General features: G+C 36.4%; 1 protein-coding gene and 1 pseudogene across 1 annotated transcript in view; both read right to left on the bottom strand.

The window, feature by feature from the left end:
* Positions 1-443: 443 nt before the first annotated feature.
* Positions 444-11,055, bottom strand: LOC130858425 (ras-related protein R-Ras2-like; annotated as a pseudogene).
* A 4,748-nt stretch (positions 11,056-15,803) lies between these two features.
* C1H1orf185 (chromosome 1 C1orf185 homolog) overlaps positions 15,804-23,701 on the bottom strand; it is a 35,954-nt gene continuing 28,056 nt past the window's right edge. Inside the window, exons 4-5 of the mRNA XM_057744742.1 lie at positions 17,509-17,545; positions 15,804-16,278 (exon numbers count right to left, since the gene is read on the bottom strand). Of these exons, the coding sequence (XP_057600725.1) occupies positions 15,884-16,278; positions 17,509-17,545 (432 nt within the window). The 3' untranslated portion in view covers positions 15,804-15,883. The remainder of the gene's footprint in view (positions 16,279-17,508; positions 17,546-23,701) is intronic.

The following is a 23,701-nucleotide window of genomic DNA, read 5'->3' as shown; positions in this document are numbered from 1 at the left end:
TTTCATTTTGTTGGTGATTTCCTTTGATATGCAAAAGCTTTTTATTTTGATGTAGTCCAATTTGTTTATTTTTGCTTTTGTTTCCCTTGCCTGAGGAGACATATCCAAAAAAATATTGCTAAGACTAATGTCAAAGAGTGTACCACCTATATTTTCTTCTAAGAGTTTTATGGTTTCAGGTCTTACATTTAAGTCTTTAATTCATTTGAGTTCATTTTTGTATATGGAATCAGATAATTTTTGAAGCATCCTTAGTGGTTCCTTTAAATCTGTCTTGAAATGACCATAAGATTAACTTCGTGGAAAGGATTAGCCAGCTTCTCGGTCTAAGGCTACCAGGATCATTTGTCTAAGGCTAGAAAGGCACCAATATTATGTAAACTGTAAGGAGAGGAGAAGATTCAGGTTTTTCCTGGCAGTTGTAGCTAAAACTCAAATAATTCTTAGAAAATGACACAATGGCAGCTTTTCTTGTCTTTTTCTTTCCTCGTTGGTCCTGGTGAAGAAAGACATTCCCACTCTTGAAATTTCCTTGTAACCCAGACAAGTTCACAGAAAGCTTGATCCAATCTTTGCTGACGCCTCCATGGTATGTTACCTTAAGTTGTGGGCTAACTGCTGTTCTTCCTGTTACCTGTCTTTGATGATCCAAGTCTGCTTTATTACCAATTAAAATCATTGGAACTCATCATGATCCTTTACTTTGAGAGTCTGTCTTTGCAACTTACAGATTTCTTCAAAATTGCCTCTATCTGTGACTGAAAAGAGCAATAGGAAACCCTCATCAGTTCTTAGGAACTTTCTTATAGCTCCAAACTTCTTGTCCTATTGTATCCAGAATATCTAGCTGGACAGCTGTGTCATCTATCACACATACACAGAGCAGATGGTTGGCTCACAATCTGTTACAAAATAGGACTGGATGATGAGCACCAACTTGCCTAAGCCTCCCCCATCAACCACCACCAACTGGTACTTCTGGCCGGAGCTGTTAGGTCAGTGGGCCACCACCACAGGTATGTGCACAGTCCAGCCTGGCCACACCAAGCTGCCACCCATGCTAGGTCTAGCTTTGGGGACATGCGTGGCCCACAGGTGTTCAGGGTCTGGTGGAACTGCAGTGCCCCTGGGGCTGGCTGGTCTGGCCCAAGGAGCAGAGAAGTGGGGTGACCTCAGGAGCCAGGAGCATCAGGGGCCAGGGTCTTGCTCCTCTACACCTCTCCGTAGCATCTGCCCACAACTAATTTTAATATATGTGTGATGAAAAGAAATAAAAGAGTTAACAATAATAACGACACTGAATTCAGTACTAGATAAAATGTCAGTACAAAGGAAGAAGGAATTGACTGTGCCAGATGCAGGGAGTGGTTATTGAAGCTTTAATAAATGATACAGAAAGCTGTCCCTTTTTTCCCCTCCATTGAGATATAATTGACATATTACCTTGTGTGATATTAAGGTGTAAAATATGTTGACTTGATATACCTAATATATTGCAAAATGATTACCACCATGGCATTAGCTAATACCTCTATCATCTCACATATTACCATTTCTTTTTTATGGTGAGAACATTGAGGATCTCTCTCAGCAACTTTCAGGTATATAATACAATATTATTAACTATAATCACTGTGCTGTACGTCAGATCTCCAAAACTTCTTCTTGTAACTGGAAGTTTTTACCCTCTGACCACCGAGAGCTATCTTTTAAAGGCTAAAGGAGTAGGGAGTAAAATAAGCATAGGTGCATGAAACAGCCTGATGAATTCCAGGACTGCTTAGAATGACGGAAACCTAGAGTTTAAGAACGGGATTAGCGTCAGGTGGAAGCAATTGAGGGGTTTTAAGTGAGGAGAGATAATATTAGATCTGCATTTTTAAAATATCACTCTGGCTTTATAAGGAAGAAGATGGATTTGAGGAATGTACAACCAGAGTTAGGAGGGACTTACACTTCTAGCCATGAGGCAGTAACAGGGACTAGATTTATCCTTCCACTTAACTAGAAAACCAGACAAAATATGTGAAACAATGTTTCAGACATTGGACAACAGGCCTTGCAGGACTGTGAACCCTGAGAAATGGGAAAGAAATGAAGCAAACCCTTTCATTTCTTCAGCTTACTCCCTGGAGGAACTTTCTACACCTCAGGGGAGGGAAAGGAAATTTAGAGTCTGGTCGTCCTGTTGAGTTGAGGAGATAAATACTGGAGTTTTTGGAGGTGAAGGCAGCTATTATTAGCCAGGCAGAGTGCCAGAGAGGAGGGAACTGCACAAAGAACGAACTTTGGAGATCTGCAGAGGGTTCCCCCTGAGTCTTTGGCTGAGCATTAATTTGTGAATGCAAATGAGGAAACTACCTGAGGCTAGGGAAAGTCTGTTAGAAAGCAGTGGGCCAAACAATTCCCACATTCACCTAGGGCTGGGACTATTTTGTGTGCAAAGTCCGAGTGGGGAGACATGATACACAAGGCACCAGATAGAGTTCTCAGAAGAGGAATGCCTTAGTAGTGGAGCTTTATTAGGCCTAGACTAAAGGCTCATCTGGATGCGCCTAACAAAATCTTTTTTTTTTTTTAAGAAAATATCAATATTTGTTTACTCGGGGAATTCACATATAATTCCTTATAATAATTTTTATGGTACTTTTCTGTATTTTAAAATGCAAAAACAAGCAAACCAGATAAGATCGTTTTTCCCAAAGAACACAAGTTTATTATCTTTTTTATTTTTTTAAATCTCTGGGCTGCTGATGAAGATATTATCATGATATTCAGTGGACATTTGACAGTTTCTTGAAGCCATAGAATTTAATGGAACAGCTTTGGGAGATGTTTTGTTTTGTTTTGTTTCCAGCTTTACTGTATTGAATATATTCTATATAATGTATACAACATATACATGTAATATATATATTATATCATGTTCAAATATTATAGAATATAATTGAATAATTATTGAATATAATTATTGAATACAATTTTATTGTAAAAAATTGTATATATTTAAAGTGTACACAAAAATTAATAAAACATTTTTTAAAATAAATATAAAGTGTACATGATGGATTTGATATATAAATCTTGATACACTGTGAAATATTTACCACAATTAATTTAATCAACATGTCCATCACCTTAATAGTTACCCTTTTTTGAGTATGTATTGTGAGATAGCTTAAGATCCACTCTCTTAACAAATTTCAATATACAATACAGTATTATTAACTACCGTCACCATGCTGTACATTCGATCTTTAGAGCTTATTCATCTTATAACTGAAAGTTTGTACCCTTTGACCAATATCTCACCATTTCCCCAATCCCTAGCAACTGCCATTCTACTCTCTTTCCATAAATGTGACTTTTTTTCTTTAGATTCCATGTATAAGTGATACCATATAGTAACTGGCTTTCTCTACCTGGCCTGTTTCACTTAGCATAATGCTCTCCAGATTCATCCATGTTGCGGCAAATGGCAAGATTTTCCTACTTTCTGTAGCTGAATAATATTCAATTATTATGTGTGCGTGTGTGTGTGCATTTGTAAACACCATATTTTCTTTGTCCTTTCATTCATTAATGGGTACTTAGGTTGTTTCCATATCTTGCCTATTGTAAATAACGCTGCAATGAACATGGAGGCACAGATATCTCTTCAAGATATTGATTTTCAGGTATATATTCAGAAATGGGATTGTTGGATCATGTGGTAGTTCTGTTTTTAATTTTTTGAGGAAACTACATGCTGTTTTCCATAATGGCTGTAATAATTTACATTCCCACCAACAGTGCACGAGGGTTCTCTATTCTCCATATCTTCACCAACATTTGTTTTGTGTTATCTTTTTGATAGTAGCCATTCTGATAGGAGTGAGGTAATATCTCACTGTGGTTTTGACTTGCATTTTCCTGATGATTAGTGATGCTGAGCATCTTTTCATGTACCATTGGCCATTTGTGTGTCTTCTTTGGAAAACTGCTTATTCAGTTCCTTTGCTAATTTTTAAATTCTGATTATTTGATTTTTGCTATTGCGTTATATGAGTTCCTTATATACTCATATATTTAGACATTAATCTCTTATTAGATATATGGTTTGCAAATATTTTCTTCCATTCCACAGGTTGCCTTTTCATTTTGTTAATGGTTTCCTTTGCTGTGCAAAATCCTTTTAGTTTGATGTAGTCTCACTTGTTTACTTTTGCTTTTGTTGCCTGTGCTTTTGGTGTCAAATACAAAATACCATTGCCAAGACCAACATCAAGGAACTTTTTCCCTGTGTTTTCTACTAGGAATTTTTACAGTTTCCAGTCTTACATTAAGTCTTTAATCTTTGTGAGTGGTGTAAGATAGAGGCTCAGTTTCATTCTTTTGCATGTGACTATCCAGTTTTCCCAACACTATTCATTAAAGAGACTATCCTTTCCCCATTGTATGTTCCTTTGTGCCCTTGTCAAAGATTAGTTGTATATGCATGGGTTTATTTGCAGCTTCTCTATTTCATTCCATTGTTCTAAGTGTCTGTTTTTTAGGCCAGTACCATAGTATCTTGATTACTATAGCTTTGTAATATAATTTGAAATCAGGAAGTGTGATGCCTCCAGCTTTGTTTTTCTTTCTTAAGATTACTTTGGCTATTTAAGATCTTTTGTGGTTCCATATAAATTTTAAGATTTTTTTTTCTGTGTCTGTGAAAATGCCATTGGAGTTTTAATAAAGAAAATAGAAATAGAGACACAGATGTAGAGAACAAACATATGGACACCACATGGGGAAAGCAGGGAGCGTTGGGGGGAATGAATTGGGAGATTGGGATACCAAATCGTACACTCTAAATATATGCAGTTTATTGTCTGTTAAAAAAATAAATTAATTAAAAAAAAAGGTATCAAAGAAGAAGAGCCACAATTATCTGAAAAGGCTATTATAATATTCCTCCCTTTTTCTGATTCTATCTTTGTGTGAGTCTATTTTCCTCATATACTTCAATCAAAGCAATATACTAACTATAGACTGAATACAGAAACAAACACCAGCTGTCTTCTATTAAGCTAGGCTTAACAATATTTGCAGAAATGTAAAATAATGCCACTTATTAAACTTTTTGTTTTGGAAAATATAAAAGAAAAGAAAAGAAAATTTTAAATAAATTTTGAATCTATAGATCACTTTGGGGAGTATGGATGTTTTATCAATATTAATTTTTCCAATCCATTTTTGTCTTGTTCAGTTTTTTTATCAGTGTCTTACAGTTTTCCAGGTATAAATCTTTCACCTCCTTGGTTACGTTTATTCCTAAGTATTTTATTGTCTTTAATGCGACCGTAAATGAAATTGCATTCTTAATGTCTCTTTCAGATAGTTTATTTTTAGCATATCAAAATGCAAGTGATTTTCCTATGTTGATTTTGTATCCTGCAACTTTACTGAATCTGTTTATTAGTTCTAATAGATTTTTTGGTAGAGTATTTAGGGTTTTCTATATATAATATCAGGTCGTGTACATACAGAGAAAATTTCACTCTTCTTTTCCCATTGGGATGACTTTTATTTCTTTTTCTTGCCTAATTTCTAGCCAGGACTTCTAGTCCTATGTTGAATGTAAGTTGTGAGAGTTGGCATCCTTGTGTTATTCCTGATTTTACAATGAAAGCTTTCAGCCTTTCACCATTGAGTATCATGTTAGTTGTGTGCTTGTCGTATATGGCCTTTATTAAGTTGAGGTACATTCCCTCAGTACTCACTTTGGTGACAGTTTTTATCATGAATGCATGCTGAATTTTATCAAATGCTTTTTCTGCTTTGATTGAGATGATCATATGATTTTATCCTTAATTTTGTTAATGTGATGTATCACATTTACTGATTTGTGGATATTTGAGCCATTTTTGCAACCCCAGAATAAATCTCACTTGATCATGGCTTATGAGTATTTTAATGTATTGTTGAATTTGGTTGGCTAATATTTTGCTGAGGAGTTTTGCATCTATGTGTATCAGGGGTGTTGGTCTGTAATTTTCGTTTCTTGTAATATCCTTGTCTGGGTGATGCTGGCCTTTCAAGTTGAGTTTGGAAGTGTTCCACCTACTTTAAATTTTTTGGAAGAGTTTGAGAAGGATTGACATTAATTCCTCTGTAAATGTTTGGTACAGTTCACCAGGTAAATCATCTGGTCCTGGACTTTTCTTTTTTGGGGAGATTTTTCATTACTAATTTAATCTTCTTACTAGGTATAGGTCTATTCATACTTTCTACTTCTTCATGAGTCAATATTTTCAAAAATTAAATAAAATTTTATTTTATTTAAAAATTTTTATTGAGGTATAGTTGATTTATAATATTATATTAGTTTCAGGTGTACAACATAGTGATTCAAAATTTTTATCTATTCAACATTGGCAGGTTATGTTTCTAGGAATTTATGTTTCTGTTAGTTCAGTTTGTTGGCAATTGTTTATAATGGTCTCTTAAGGTCTTTTGTATTTCTACAGTATCAGTTGTAATGTCTTTTCTTTCATTTCTGATTTATTTGAACCTTCTCTTTTTTCTTAGACAAGCTGAAAGTTTGTCATTTTCTTAGACAAGCTGAAAGTTTGTCAATTTTGTTTGTTTTTCTTTAAAACAGCTCTTAGTTTCACTGATGTTTTTTCCTACTATTTTTCTGGTCCATATATTGATACTTTTCCTACTCTGATCTTTGTTTTTCTTCCTTCTGCTACCTTTGGCCTTAGTTTGTTCTTTTTCTAGTTCCTTGAGGTGTAAAATTAGATAGCTAAATAAACTATGTATTCCTCTGATGATAGATGGATAATTTCAAATTACTTGTCTTTGAATTCACAGATTTTTTTTCTTCTGCTTGATTAAGTATCTTGTTGATGCTCTCTACAACATTTTTAAAAATCTTATTCATTGTATTCTTCAGCTGCAGAATTTTAAAAGTAATTTCTCTTTCTTTGCTGAACCTCTTATTTTGTTCACATACTGTTTTCCTGATCTCATTGAGTTGTCTGTGTTCTCTTGTAGCTCATCAGGTTTCCTTAAAACAATTATTTTGAAGGACTTCCCTGGAGGGTCAGTGGTTAATATTCTGTGCTTCCACTTCAGGGGGCGCAGGTTTGATCCCTAGTTGGGGAATTAAGATTCCACATGCTATGCAGCATGGCCAAAAAACAAAAACAAACAATTATCTTGAATTCTTTGCCAGGCAGTTTGTTGATCTCCATTTCTTTGGGGTTGGTTACTAGAAAATTACTGTGTTCCTTTGGTGGTGTAATATTTCTTTGAATTTTTTTTTTTCTTGAAGTCTTGCATTGCTGTCTTCACATTTGAAGAATCACCTCCTCTAATATTTACTAACTGGCTCCAGGAGAGAGATATCTTTATCTGTTAGTCTAGCTAGAAATTCTGAGGCTTTGAAAGACCTTTTCTATGGATGTGCCCAGTCTACACTTCTCGCTTCCTCTTAGGGGGTAATTCATAAGATTGCATGCCTTTTCTCAATCCTGCAAAGATAGGCTGGGTGCTGAGAACCTCCCTTTTTCTCCCTAGGGCAATGCCCTGAAATACTCAAGTTTGTGAGCCTTATCCTAGTCCCACAGAGTTGGGATGACTTTCTGTGCTTGTTTGCTAGCCATCTGCAAAGGCTAGCTCTCACTGTCCACAGGAGCTCATGCTGCGAGCCAGCCATGGGGAGGTCGTGGGTATGAGGGAGATGCACAGAGAGTTGAGGGTTCTCATAAGGTATTCCCAGTGTCTCATGACTGGCCTTCTTGATAGAATCCACAGATCAGTTGGTAGGAAGAAGCGTGAAGCTGTTAGTTGTATCCCTTTGATGTATACCAAGTATATCAAAGGGGCACAACTGTGTCCCTGTGCTCCCAGTCTCTCCCAGTCCCACAGCCTTGCAGATCACCTCAGTAATCTGAGTTAGACGAAAAAGAAGTGGACCTCTTGCACAGCATCCTGCACAGCTGGGGGAGGCAGGCACTCACTTGCAGGCTCTCCCTTTCTTCTGTGGGCAAAATCAGAGGCTGTGGGGCACCAAGTCCTGCCACCTTGTGAGAGAGGTGACATGGGCAAAGTGAAACTCTTTCTCTTACCCTGTTCAATATATTTATTCTCAGATTTTTTTCTTCAATGGTATTTTGGGACCTCTCCACTGGATTCCTGGACTCCCACAAATGTACCTTCATCTATGGGTGATTGCTAAAATTGATGTGGAGCCCCAAATCTGCATATAAATGCTCCAGTAATCCAGGGCTCAATATTTATTCAAATTTATTTAAATTTTTTCCAGTTTTACTGAGATGTAATTGACACATTAGTTTAAAGTGTACAACATAATGATTTCATGCATGTATATATTGCAAAATGGTTGCCACAATAGGTGTAATTAACATCCATAAGCACACAGTGTTACAATTTTTTTCTTGTGATAAGAACTTTTAAGGTTTACTCTCAGCAACATTAGCAACATTCAAATATATAATACAGTATTTGTTAGCTAAAGTCACCATGTTGTACACTATATCCCAGAACTTATTTCTTATAAATGGAAGTTTGTACCTTTTGACCACCTTCACCCATTTCTTCCACCCCTCACTCCTAGCCTCTGGTAACCACTAATCTGTCCTCTGTTTCTATGAGTTTTGTTTTTTGAAATTCCACATATAAGTGAGATCATACAGTATTTGTCTTTCTCTGTGTGACTTTTTTTCTCTTAGCATGATGCTCTTGATGTCCAGCTATGTTGTCACAAATGGCAAGATGTCCACTATATGGTCCTGTACACTATTCCATTGTGTATATATAACACATTTTCCTTATCCATTCATCTATTGATGGACACTTGTTTCCTTGTCTAAGCTATTGTAAATAATGCTACAATGAACATGAGGATGCAGATACCTCTTTGAGACAGTGTTTTCATTTCTTTTGGATATATACCCAGAAGAATTGCTGGACCATATGGTAGTTCTATTTTTAATTTTTTTGAGGAATCTCCATACTGTTTTCCATAATGGCTGCACCAATTCACATTCCCTCCCACAGTGCACAAGTGTTCCTTTTCCTCTACACCCTTGCTAACACTTGTTATCTTTTGTTTTTTTGATGACAATCATTCTCACATGTGTAAGGTGACATCTCATTGTGGTTTGAATTGAATTTCTCTGATGATTAGTGATGCCGAGCAATTTCTCATGTGCCTGTTGGCCATCTATATATCTTCCTTAGGAAAATGTCTGTTCAGGGCCTCTGCCATGGCTCACTCTTGAACTGTTATACAGGTGAAAATCCAAGTTATCCAGGGGCGAAACAAGAGCTGAAAGAGCCAAGCAGACACTTCAGCTGTTGTCTACCACAGTGGAGACAAATTTAACCTATAACGGTTAACTTGATTTGAATAAGAGGAAAAGCTCTAGCTCGATAAATAGGTCTAACTTGAATCATTACAATATAGAGTTGTGGCTTCTCAACCACATCTCAGATTTAAGCTTGTTTTCAGACCCAGAGTCCTTTGGATAAAAGATGGCTTTTGATGAAGGACCCTGCAGCTCTGCTGAAAATTTACAGTGTAAATCTGCCTAGCTTCCCTGCAAATATTTGCAACCATTTGCCAGTGTGATGGTGCATTAGGCTAAGGGAAATAACCAGATTTTAAAAATGGATTACTAGATAATGGTTGTGAACTGACACTAATTACTGGGGTTCTAAAATGTCACAATAGTCCACTAGTCGAATAGTGGTTTATGGAGGTCAGGTCACTAATGTAGTTGTGGTTTGGATCCATCTCAATAGGTCCAGTGAATTCCAAACGCAATCCATGGTTCTCTCTCCAGTTCCAGAAAGCATAATTGTAATAGATATACTTAACAAATGGCAAAAATCTCCATATAGGTTCTCTAACCCATAGAATGAGAGCATTATGGTAGCAAAAGCCAAGTGAAAGGCCCAAGAAGTGCTTCTCCATACTAAAATAATAAACCAAAAGCAATATCACACAGAGAGGTTGCAGAGATTAATGTTGTTTGAAGGATGCGGGGATGGTGATTCTTGCCACACATCTTCTTTCAGCTTGACTATTTGGCCTGTGCAGAAGACAGATAGATCCTAAAAAACAAAAGTGGATTGTTCCAAAAGATTTATTCAGCTGGTCCCTCTAATTACAGCTACTGTTCAGGTGTCGTTTCATTGCTGGAAAAAAAATCAACTTTCCCTTGTATCTGCTATCTGGCATGCCTCTGGCAAATACTACCCACCCCACCCCCCCTTTACCTTTATTCCTGTTAGTATGAACCACAAGATGCAGTTTTATTTCATCTGGAAGGATCAGCACTACACCTTGTTCCACCCCAGGGTTATATTATTTTTCTAACCCTCCATTAGAGTCTAGTCCAAATGGGTCTTGATCGTCTACATTACACATGAATGGACACCACAGAATATTTGTGGTATCATGCTTACTGGACATGGTGAGTAAAAATTAGTAACTATCCTAGATAATTTGATAAGATATATACATGTCAGAGAGTGAAAATAAGTTCCACAAAATTTAAGGACCTGTTGCCTCAGTAAATTCTAGGCATACAGTGGCCTGGAGCATGTCCAGATGCTCCAAGATGAAATACTAGTTGCTGCATCTGACTCCTCCAACCACTAAGAAGGAGGCACAATTGATATTGGAGGAAACATAAACCTCATTTGGGTGTTTACTGAGTAACCTGAAAGAGTTCCAGTTCTGAGTATTGCCCAGAAGAAAAGAAGGCTCTGCAACGGGTCCAGGTTACCAGGTTAGTTGTTCTGCCCTTTGGGCCATATGGCGCAGAAGATCCATGCTATTTGAAGTGTCTAGCAGATATGGATGCTGTATGGAGGCTTTAGCAAGCAAATACAGGTTAATCAGAGTTTACAGGATTCCAAACAAAGCTATGCTATCACCTGCCAATAATTATTCTCCTTTTGGAAACACCACCTAGCTTGCCACTAGACTAGCAGAGACTTAACATGTGACCATGGCCAACCAAGTTACCTTTGAATTGAGTTGTTCACCATGAACCGGATGTTGTCTGATTCACTAATACATAAAGTTAGGCATGCAGATATGCACTAGACTAAAACATATAAAATTGAATATGAGCAAATTCTGAAGGCACAAAGAAATTGTATGAGGAAATGGTTACTATACTGTGGCTCTTACTCTTACTACATGATCTTCTCTCTCTCAACATATATCTAGGGCATGAAGTGGAGTTACTTGTCACCAATTGACTGAGGAAAAAAACACTTGACCCTGGTTCATAGAAAGTTCTGCACAATATGCCAGCATCAGCTAAAAATTCACAGCTGGAGTACCATAGCCCTGCTCATATATGGCTCTGATGGGCAGTAGTGAAAGACAGTCTCAATTGGCATAACTCTGAGCAATGACCTATTTGTATAGCCTGGAAGAACAAATGTTCAGACCATATAGATTTTCACTGATTCATTGGCAGTGGCTAATGATTTGGCTGGATGTTTGGGGACTTGTAAGGGGTATAATTGGAAAATTAGTGATAAGGAGTCTAAAGAAAATATATGTAGGTACAGAATGTAAAGATAAATTTGAGTCCCTTGTAAATGCTCCCCAAAGGGTAGTATCAGAAGAAGTTAATAATCAAGTGGACAAGATGATCTGTTCCATGGCTGTTAGTCAGCCTCTTCCAACAGCTACCCTTGTCCTTGCCCAATGGACTCATGAATAAAATGGCCATGTTGGAAGGGATGAAAGTCACTCATGGGTCTAGGAAAACGGACTTCCACGCACTAAGGCTGACATGACTACAGCTACTTCTGAGAGCCCAATCTGCCAACATCAGAGACTAACACTGGTTCCCCGTCCCCTGGGGGGAGTACAAGTCAGCCACCTGGTAACAGGTTGATTACATCAGATGATTCCTACCATGAGAAAGACATCACCTGTGTTCTCAATGGAATATACACTCACTTTGTATATGGATTTGCCTTTCTAGACCACAATCCTTCTCCCATTACCACTATCCCTGGACTTCAGGGTGCCTCATTTGCCATCATGGTACCTGAAAGGATTGTTTCTGACCAGAGAATAATTCTACTTAACATCAGATGAGGTGTATCCGTAGGGTCATGCTCATGGAATTAACTTTTCTCACCATTTCCCCCATTACCCAAAGCAAGAACCCGACGCAATGGTGTGGGGGTTGGGTGGGGTAGACTTTTTGAAGACCTGGTTTTAGTGGCAATACTTTTCATGGCCCAGACAGATAATATCCTCCAGGATGTGGTATATGTTCAGGTACCAAGATATGGTGCTATTTGTCTCAGATAGGATTCTCAAGTCCAAGAGAGAAAGGGTAAAAATGAGAGTGACTCTTCTTTTACTCCTGGTAATCCAGTAGTGAACATTTTACTTTGTCTCAGCTGTGACCATGTGATGTTACAAAAAACAATGGTAGTAGTTACAGGACTCCTCCTTTGAAATGAATATATACCATTCTTCTGCTTTTCTTCCCCTATTTCTATTTCATTCCCCTACTAGCACATATGAATAGTGGCTAAACATATTTTATTATTTAGGTTACAGATTATCAATGGAGATCTGTCTCACTAGATGAAAAAATATCACTAAAGATGGATAAAGTGACATATGGGACTTTGTATCCGCCACTGGGGAGAGTCCTGGTGTATTGTTTGTTATAGGAGGGATCTTGCATCATGGAACATAAGAACATGATTCCTATTTTGCTATACAGAAGTTTTAAATATTGTTAAAGTGTAAATGAATGACAAATTGATGAGTGGACTGAGGTAGTTTTTACTCTGTTAACTCGTTAAGCTAGAATTATGTTTCCTAGTATCCTTTTCCCTATATGATTCTGGGTTAGAGTTGGCCAAAAGAGGAATATGTGCAATATTTGGAACACAGAATTTAAGCAGGAGCCATTACTCTGTGAAGGTCATCATGTGCTGTGGTAACAGCAGAGAGGACAGTGGGTTCCAAATTGTCCTCACTCTCCTCTGCCATGTTTTCAGTTCTTCTTCCCCATGTCCAGCTTTTCCTCCTAACTACTGCCCCTATTGACAAAAAATGGCCCCAGGGTCACCACCCGATGGTTGGTAAAGTACTGTCAAGGTAGTTGCTACTCAGAGGCACATCTCCCTATAGACGTTCCCACAAGCCTTCCCTCCCCCTCCCCGCCGCCGCCAACAGTAATATTGTGGCAGTCCGACAAGGCGGCTTCTCAGGTTATCTGACTGGTGACTTCTCTGATTCTCCAACTTCTCTCCTAAACCTTCACTTCCCCAGCTTTTCCTACAACTACATAAGATATAATTCCTACAATAAATCCCTTTTCTCATACATGACAATGGTTCATATTCCTTCATCAAAACTTGACTGGTGTGCATAGAGAAACTCCTGATGGACTTTGAGCCTGTTCCATCTGTTCCTGAGGCCCCGTTACAACCTTGTGCTTCCTATATTTAGTTTCTTAACCATTATTTGAATTCTATTTACAAAATAAAAATTTTTGTCCTAAACTAATTTGCATTAGTTTCCAGGTATTTGTGATTAAAAAACAAAAAAACAACTGTAACCAACACCCTATGGCAAGGCTAATTATAGATCTCTTGTATTTCTTCATGCCTGTAAGCAAAGACACAGCTTGCCAAACTCTTTTCAAGGATGTTTATGTAGCAAAGAGTCTTGGAATATATTGTGACTTCCTATGATACAAAGGGCTGGTATGCTTACTGCCCATTATAAAATATTTGGTTCCCTCAACTCAGTGCTCCTTTCCTGTTATGCAGTCCACTGTGCAGGTATTATCTGGGTCTCTTCCCAGTGCCCTGTGGGAACTGAGGCTCAGGAAATGAGGCAAAAATGATGATACTTTGGCTATGAATAATAAACTGTCCTTTGTGGCTGACCTAAGAGACATGAAACTGTTGCAGGTTAACTTGTCAGTTGGTATGGATGGTGAAATCTCAGCTCCTTCACAGTTCTTGAAAATAAGATTATTTTAGACTGGTGTAATTTCATATGTACTGCTCACTCATTAGGCTTTTCAAAGAGAACAATGTATATACCTATGATACAAAGTAACATTTTAATAAACAAGTAAATGTATTAGATTTTGAAGAAATAAACTCAGTTTATTCTATCACTTCAGTGTAACAATTACTTTAAATGCATAGATCTCTTTATTTCTCATTTGTAATGACAAGAATTTGGTTAGGATGCTTTGGTTATAGTAACAGAAACAAAATTCAACTTTATGCAAAAAGGATAACATTAAAACATTACAAGGGTACCTTACCAAAGCTAAGAAAAACAGTTAAAAACAGGCCTCAGGAATGGTGGCTAGCAACAGAAATCAAATCTTGTGAGCTTAAGCAAAAAGGGGAATTTATAATTAGGATTTGAGGGCAGGATTCATGAAGGGCTGGAATAAGGGAATGCAGCACTGTTAGAAAGCCAGGAATCACATTCCCTTGATCTCTCATCACTGTTCTTCACTTTGCAAATATTTCACTGCTCTATCAGATTTGCTGGGTTTTTTTTCTTCCTAAACTACAGGGTGGGACATGGCAACTCATAGTTCCTTAATTCATGTTTCCTCTATTCCAGAAATTAGTCAGACCAACGCTAGAATCTCTTGTCTCCAACCCCAAATTCCTAGGGAAGTTTTAGAATCTTATCAAAATTAGAGATGACTTTCTTCTCTGGGATAGACAGTAAGATAGATGTTGGTAGAACACCAAGAGACAGAGACCAATTCAAAATACTTTTTACCACTCCTTACAAACCTTGAGCTGAAGTAGCTTGTTTTGATCTAGGAATGGATAAAGAGATGTTCTCACAACCTACAATCAGTAGAAATGACCAGATGCTTCAAAAGAGAGAGGTGTTCTATTCCTTTTTAATATTCCCCCTAGGAGAGAAGTGATCAGCCTGGATAATGCTACTACCATATTTGAGACAAGTTTCTTTTTATTTATTGTAACAGGCATGATTTATCACTTGGGAAGATATGCACAGGTTCTGGTATGAGTATTTTAAGCACAAAATGTAATATTATATTTTGTTAATTGTTTTTCCCAAGAGAAAGAAAAACAGAGACTGATTACATGAAGAATATGAGAAAGAAATAAAACAAGATTAATTACAGGGTGGGTGTCAGAAATCCCTTAGAGCCTTACATAGAAATCTGATCAAGGGTCTCTCAAATTAGAAAGGGATTCTGGTCATCTAGCTAGAGTCAGGTGCCTATGAACATAGCTGCTCACATCTTCTTCATAGGGGGGTAAGGGTTGGAGGGCCATTCTGAGAAACACATATAGGAGAAAGCAAAGAAAATTATTTTCTATACTCTTCACAGTGTACCAGGCTCCCCTAAAGGAGCAAAGTTATATTGCTTATGAAAATCATGGCATAATAAGATTTAAATGGTAGGTGATTTATGTATTTAAAATTCAGAATAGCTGATGGAAGTATTCCGCCCAGCCTTACCCACACTGAAATAAAACTGAAAATGTCAAAAGTATAAAGGAATGCTGCAAATGTTTTATTAAAAATGTGTTTGTGCCAAAGATTTCTTAAAGTATTTCTCCTGTGTGCCGAAATACATTTGTATTATTTATGTCCTTTGATGAGATATAAGGAGTTAAACTTAATGTTTATGATATCACTCCAGTTATTCTTGTAATTTTGTTTCTAGAAATAATTGGCAAGGAAAGTAGGACCATTCTATGGTAAAGAACAAGAAAAGCAATATTAGCATGGACATGTTAAGAGACTCAGAAGCTGGTAATTCACTTTTAACTTTACATGATTTCAGTGCACACAAAGTTTCAAAAGAAAAAATCATTCACTATTATGTTGAAGGTTTTGTATTTCAACCTCTGTATTTCTTCGTGTAAATATTTCCTTAATGTTGTCATCTTTTTGATCATCATAAAGTGTCATATTTAGTACAGTTCCGGTACAGTCTTCTAGTGGAATGGTTGACAAGTATGAAAATACTTTTTCCATTAGAGGCTCCCCAAGAAAAGGCATTGGAGGGCTCTTTCTCACTAGAGAATCATCAGAAAACCAGTCATCAGCTACTTCTATACTTTGGCTGTAGTAAGAATCAGATGGTAATGTTGATAAGCTTAAGGTAACACTGCTGGGATTTGCTGCCGAGCTTGTCTCTGAGGGGTCACAAATAACCTTCTTTGTTGCAAGGCAGAATTCATCTTTAGAATGATCTTTAATTGCTGTAAAGAATTAGATTTACTATGAATATTACATATTCATTAGCCAAATCTTAATTATAAGGATAATGTTACTTTCTAAAATTCAAACTCTTTTTAGGGTTTTAATGAACAGGATGATGCAACAATGAAAATTCTAAGTTGCTATCATCATTCATACAATGTTAAATATGTTATGGGGAATCAGCAATATTTTCATGATAATAAAGAGTAGAAAAATCTATTCTAAATAAAATCAACCTGTTTTAACAGGAGAAGATTCTAAACAAGCTAGAAAGCTCAGTTTTTGAATGTCCCTTAAAATCAGAGATGGCAGACAGTTTCTTAACAATTTACAGCTAAATATTGTCTTATTTAAAACATAAATTTAAAAATGCCACCTTAAGCAGGTAGATTACAAAATGTTTGATTCACAGTGGGAAGGGCCCATGAGTGGCCGTACACCAATTAAAGTAACAACTAACATTCATATAGTGCCTTACAATTTACAAAGCAGTTCGATATACTTCCACATCTCATTTATCCTCTCAATTATTCTTCGAGGTAATTATTCTTCAAGGTAGTTATTAGCCCTACTTCACAAAAGATATGACTAAGACTGAGACTTAGAGGAATGAATCACTATAATCAGATATAAAATCTAGATTCAATCTAGACTTGTGTTATTCTAAGTCCCATGCTTCTCCCACTACATTACTTATGCTGTATAGTTGTAAATAAAAAATGTTAAGTTCTAGAAAATATCACATTTATACGATATCCTAAAATATCTTTTATAATATTTTACATATTAATTTTTGATATGAATATATAACATTAATTTTAAAAGCTATTTTAAATACCTTATTACATTTTATATTCAGCATTTCTAAAATTACGTAGGAGGGTAATGTGTTGAGGTACTAAGTCAATACCTAAAGGGTTACAAAACACTCATGTCTTTTGACTCTCCATCATCATTACGTGGTATTGACTATGATACCTTTGGATATAAACAAGGGACAAAAATTAAAATTTAACATTTTAATTTAAGATAGGACACTGTAAATCTTGTTTTCTAAAAAATATAGGCCAATTTATATACTAATAAATAAATGTTCCCCTTGAATTTTTATGATTTTAAAAAATATTTAGATATTTAGGATATATTTAGGATAGGCTCTTGAGTCTTTAAAATGTGAATTTTTGGAAGTTGATTACAATTTCTTCTAATAAATTGTTGAGAGAAAGTACCTTTTATATGCTCTGTTTCCGTTTTTCTTTGCTCCTCCTACATTAAAAAAATGTTATTTGTATTTAAAAAATTAACTTTTAAAATAATTCATTTGATATATATTTATATGAGAATAATATATTTAACATCATAATAAATTTTTGACAGAATCATATTTTTTTCATGATATGAATTTATTTCACCAAAGTATACTGACAAGAAAGAAAAAGTGCTGAGGTATCACTTGAAAAGAATGTGAATTGGTCCAAGAAGGCAGTCTCCAGGATAAGGAATGAAGGGTGAAATAGAGCTCAACAGGATGATTTCTATCCATTCTCACTAACTTAGAGTCACCTGGTTAGAACTAGAGAGGGCTAAAAAAGTAATTACAATTTCTATACTCATTCTATTAACTAATAACAACAAAAAAGTGAATTCTGGCTGAAGGCTTTTATAAAAATGCGACTATTCTTTTGAAGCAAATAAAACATTTGATCAAATAATATATTCCAGATGTGTTCTGGGAAGCGTGGTGGTGTAACAGCTCTCAAACTTAGGGCATCAGAATCATGCTGATTCTTGTACAGAATATCAGGTGCTATTAAAACAGATTTTCTACCAGTAGGGTTTAGGAGTATGCCTTGTGGAACACTCCACAAGCGGTTCTGATTCAGTTTTTCCTTAGACCACTAGATAAGCCATAAGCTAGGGCATAGGCTGTCTGGTATACAGTAGGTGAAGACAGAGCGATAACACTGTCTCTTGTGTTATAGGGAAGACATCCCCAACCTTTCTGGCACCAGGGACAGGTCTTGAGGAAGACAATTTTTCCACAAACTGGTGGGTGGGGGATGGTTCAGGCGGTAGTGTGAGCCATGGGGAGTGGCAGATGAAGCTTTGCTGGCTGGCCCACTACTCACCTCCTGCTGTGTGGCCCGGTTCCTAACAGGCTGGGGACAGGTACCCATTAGCGGCCCGGGGGGTTGGGGACCACTGTTACAGGGGAACAGTATTGGTACTCTATGCTGATCTTCACTGTCCTGTTCACCAAAAATGCTTGCTTAGGATATACATATATATAGGGTATACATATATATGGGATATACATATATATATGATAACACACAAGTACTTTTTTTACAACCTATTTTACTTTTTGGTCATTTTCACCTTTGATTAATATAAAAGCCAGTATGGGCTCATGACTTACCTTGCCTGGACTTAGGACCAATTCAATTTGTGATTCCTGTACAAATGATGTTAGAACACTGCTTCTCAGACTTTCATGTGCCTATATATCACCTGGGGGAAACTGTTAAAATGCAGACTCTAACTCAGTAGGTCTGGAGTGGGGTCTGCATTTCTAACAGGCCCCCAGGCAATGCTGATACTGTTGGTCTGGGAACCACTGAGTAAGGCCCTAGACAGATTAAAATTCTACCCAAACTAAGGTAATGACAAAATGGGCATTCTTATATATTGCTATATATAAATAGGTATAATTTTTTTGGAAGGCAATTTAACAAATCCACTTCTAGAAATTTATTATGCCAGGTAAATAATTTTGGATTTCTATAAATATTCAGTTACCAGAATGTTTATCACAACACTGTTTAGCATTTTAAAAACCTACAATTTAAAATTCCAAGAGTAAGGAAATATTTAAATATGTTAGGATATGAAGATATTAATACAATGATTATTCTTTCAAAAATGATACTATAGTATCAGAAGTAAATAAAGACTCATGACTTTCCTGGTGGTCCAGTGGCTAAGAATCCACCTTCCAATATAGGGGACAGGGGTTTGATCCCTGGTCGGGGAACTAAGATCCCACATGCCATGGGGGACTAAGCCCGCACGCCACAACTAGAGAGCCTGCACACTGCAACTAGAGAGAATTCCATGTGCCACAGCTAGAGAAAAGCCCCCACACTGCAATGAAGAGCCTGCATGCCACAACAAAGAGCCTGAGTGCCGCAACGAAGGCCAAGCATGCTGCAACGAAAGATCCCATATGTTGCAATGAAGATCCCACATGCCACAACTAAGACCCAACACAGACAAAATAAAATAAATAAATAAATATTAAAAAAAAGAAGTAAAGACTCAAAAAATGAAGGGGACATATAAAAAAGACAAAGAAATAATCTTGAACAAGTGGCTCACTGGTTAAATTTAGGAAAATTTGAGCATCAAAATAATGATAGTAATGGATTATAATCTGCTGAATAAAACAGAAATCCATGAGTCTATACTAATAATAAGTAAATAAAATAAGGAAGAGGGGAGGGCTTCTTACTTACAGTAGAAAGCCAAATGACAAATATGGGTGGGAGTGGTAGAATTAGAAAATCATCATTTTGCCACAGTTTTGTAAAGATTATCTCAAGCAATAATAATTTATAGAGCTAGCAAGTAGAGTTTGATGAAGAGGAGGATATTTACATGTTTTCAAAGTGTCACCACACAGACTGTTTATTAACTGCAAGAGTAAAAACAGAAATAATACAGTGAGGGAAGAACAGATATCATCTTGATTGTTCAATCAACTAAAATCACCAGGGAAGATCAGATGAACACTGTATGCCTTCAGACGTGATAAGCTGAGTTTGACTGCAAGGAAAAGTCACACTGAGGAACAGTCTATGATCTATAAAATAACTGGCTTGTATTCTTCAAAAATATCAATATTGTTGGAAGACAAAGAAAGGAAGTTTTAAAATATTTTGAACTAAATAATTATGAAAACAAAACATATAAAAATTTGTGGGATGCAACAAAAGAAGTGCTTAGAGGAAAGTTTAAATATTAAATGTTTATATTCTAAAAGAACAAAAGTCTCTGTGTAATAAAACAGAAAACTCCAGGCAAGACTGATTTAGGAAAAGAAAAATGTAATCAGGAATAAAAAGAGTGACATCACTAAAGATTCTATGATTTTAGAAGCATAGTAAGAAGAAACTATTAAAAACTTTCTGCCAATAAACGTAACAATTTAGATAAAATGGACAAATTAACTGAAAAAAATTTCTAAAACATACAAAATAGAACATTAAAATAGTTTCATATCTATTAAAGGGGCTAAATTCATAGTCAAAAATTTTCTCTTGAAGAATATTCCAGACTTTGACAACTTCATTGGTGAATTCCAGAAATAAGTTTGAGAAAGCAATATAACCAATTCCACATAAAAATTTTTCAGAAAGTAGAGGAGCAGGAAATATTTCCCAATTGTTTTGTGATCAGAATAAAACTGTGATTCTGAAATCTTACAAAATATTACAAGATACGAAAACTATAAAATAGTATCCCTTGTTAACATAGATGCAAAAATTATTTAAAATATATGAGTAAATCAAATCCAGTGGGGTTTATTCCAGGAATACAGGGTCGAATTAACATTTGAAATTCAATGTAATTTGCATTAACAAAATAAAAGCTAAAACCCATGTGAACAATTTCAAAAGATGCAGGAAAAGCATCTGGCAATATCAGTAACCCTTCATGGCAAAACAAACAAAAACAAACAGACAAACCTCTCAGTAAACTAGGAACAGAAGGGAATTTCCTCAGTCTGACAATATGCATCTACAAAAATTCTATAGCTAATCTCCTATTTAATGATGAAAAGCTGAAATCCTAAAATCAGAAAATAAAAGGGTATCTGCTCTCAGTACTTTTATTCATCATTATACCAGAGGTCCTGTCCAATGCAATAAGATGAAAAAATAAAAGTATAAACATTGGAAAAAAAGTAAAACTGATGTTTTTCACAGATCACACGATTGTACATGAAGAAAACCTTTTGGGGGTCCTCAAAAAAACTCCTAGATGTAAAAGATAAATTTATTTATAAAGGTCATAGAACACAGGTCAACTATAGTAAAGATGGCAATTCATTACAAACTAATCTATAAACTAAATGTAACTCTTAGGACTTCCCTGGCTGTCCAGTGGTAAAGACTTCACACTTCCACTGCAGGGGGCATGGGTTCCATCCTTGGTTGGGGAACTAAGATCTCCGTGTGGCTCCTGGGTGGCACAGCCAAAATAAATAAATAAATAATTCTCATCATGATCTCAAAAAGATTTTTTCTAGCTAGAGATAAGTTGACCATAAAATTTATATGGACACACACACACAAAAGAAAACCTAAAACAATGTTGAAAAAGAAGAATGAAATTGGAGTAATCATACTGCTCAATTTTATAATTTACTATACAGCTAGAGTGTGATATTGGTAGAGATAGATGCACAGGTCAATGAACCAGATAGAGAATGCATAAATAGACTCACACATATATGCCCAATGGATTTTTGACAAAAGCTGAAAAACAATTCAATGCAATAGATAGTACCAGAATAGTATGACATCAACAGCCTCCCAAAAATGAACTTTGATTTAAACATCACACCTTATACAAAAATTAACTAAAATGGATCAAAGATAGAAATATAAAATGTAAAACTAAAATAGCCAAAAAAATCTTGAAAATGAAAAACAAATTTGGAGAACTTACTGATATCAAAACTTACTACAAAGCTACAGTAATTAAGACAGTGTGGTATTGGTATAAGGATAGATATATAGATCAATGGAATAGAACTGAGATTCTAGAAATAAATGCTCATATTTACAGTCACTTGATTTTTGACAAGAGTTCTAAAGCAATTTGATAGGAAAAGAATACTCTTTTTAACAAATGGTGTTGGGACAACTAGGTATATACATGCAAATAAGTGAAGCTGGACACATACCTTACATCATATACAAAAAAACTAACTCAAAATGGAACAAACACTTAAATATAAGAGCTAAAACTGTTAAACTCTTAGAAGAAAACAGGCATAAATCTTTATGACCTCAATTAAGCAGTGATTATAGATATGACACCAAAGACACAAGCAACAAAAGAAAAGATAGGTAAATTGGACTCATGAATATTAAAAACTTTGGTTCTTCAAATAAAACCATAAAAAAGTGAAAAGACAACCCGTGAAATGGGAGAAGATGTTTACAAATCACAAATCTGATGTAGAATATATATTAAGAACTCTGAAGATGGCAGAGTAGATGGATGTGTGCTCACTCCCTCCTGCAAAAGCACCGTAATCACAACTAACCGCTAAACAGTCATCAACAGGAAGACACTGGAACTCACCAAAAGAGATACCCCACATCCAAAGACAAAGGAAAAGCCACACGAGATGCTAGGAGGGGTGCAATCACGATACAATTGAATCACATAACCCATGGTGAGCAACTCACAAACTGGAGAACAATTATACCACAGAAGTCTACCCACTGGAGTGAGGGTTCTGAGCCCCACGTCAGGCTCAGCCTTGGGGGTCTGACAACATGAGGAGGAATCCCCAGAGAATCAGACTTTAAATGCCAGCGGGATTTGATTGCAGGACTTCCACAGGACTGGGAGAAATAGAGACTCCATTCGTTGAAGGCACACACAAAGTAATGTGTGCACCAGGACCTGGGGGAAGGAGCAGTGACCCCATAGGAGACTGAACCAGACCTAACTGCTAGTGTTGGAGGGTCTCCTGCAGAGGCAGGGGGCAGCTGTGGCTCACCACGGGGACAAGGCCACTTGCAGCAGAAGTTCTGGGAAGTACTCATTGGTGTGAGCCCTCCTGGAGTCTGCCATTAGCCCCACCAAAGAGTCTGTAAGCTCCAGTGCTGGGTCACCTCAGGCCAAACAACCAACAGGGAGGGAATTCAGCCTCTCCCATCAGCAGACAAGCAGATTAAAGTTTTACTGAGCTCTGCCCACCAGAGCAACACCCAGCCTTACCTACCACCAGTCCCTCCCATCAGGAAGTATGCACAAGCCTCTTAGGTAGCCTCATCCATCAGAGGGCAGACAGCAGTATCAAGAAGAACTATAATCCTGCAGCCTGTGGAATGAAAACCACAGCCACAGAGAGAGAAAAAATGAAAAGACATGACTTTCTACTAGATGAAGGAACAAGATAAAATCCCAGAAAAACAACTAAATGAAGTAGAGATGGGCAAACTTCCAGAAAAAGATTTCAGAATAATGATGGTGAAGATGATCCATGACCTTGGAAAAAGAATGGATAAGATGCAAGAAATGTTTAACAAAGACCTAGAAGAATTAAAAAATAAACAGAGATGAGCAATACAATAACTGAAATGAAAAATACACTAGAAGGAATCAATAGCAGAATAACTG

The sequence above is a fragment of the Hippopotamus amphibius genome, chromosome 1, assembly GCF_030028045.1.
Source record: "Hippopotamus amphibius kiboko isolate mHipAmp2 chromosome 1, mHipAmp2.hap2, whole genome shotgun sequence".
Classification (NCBI taxonomy): Eukaryota; Metazoa; Chordata; class Mammalia; order Artiodactyla; family Hippopotamidae; genus Hippopotamus; species Hippopotamus amphibius.
Note: the sequence above shows the minus strand (reverse complement) of the source record. Positions and strands in the feature narration are given on the sequence as shown.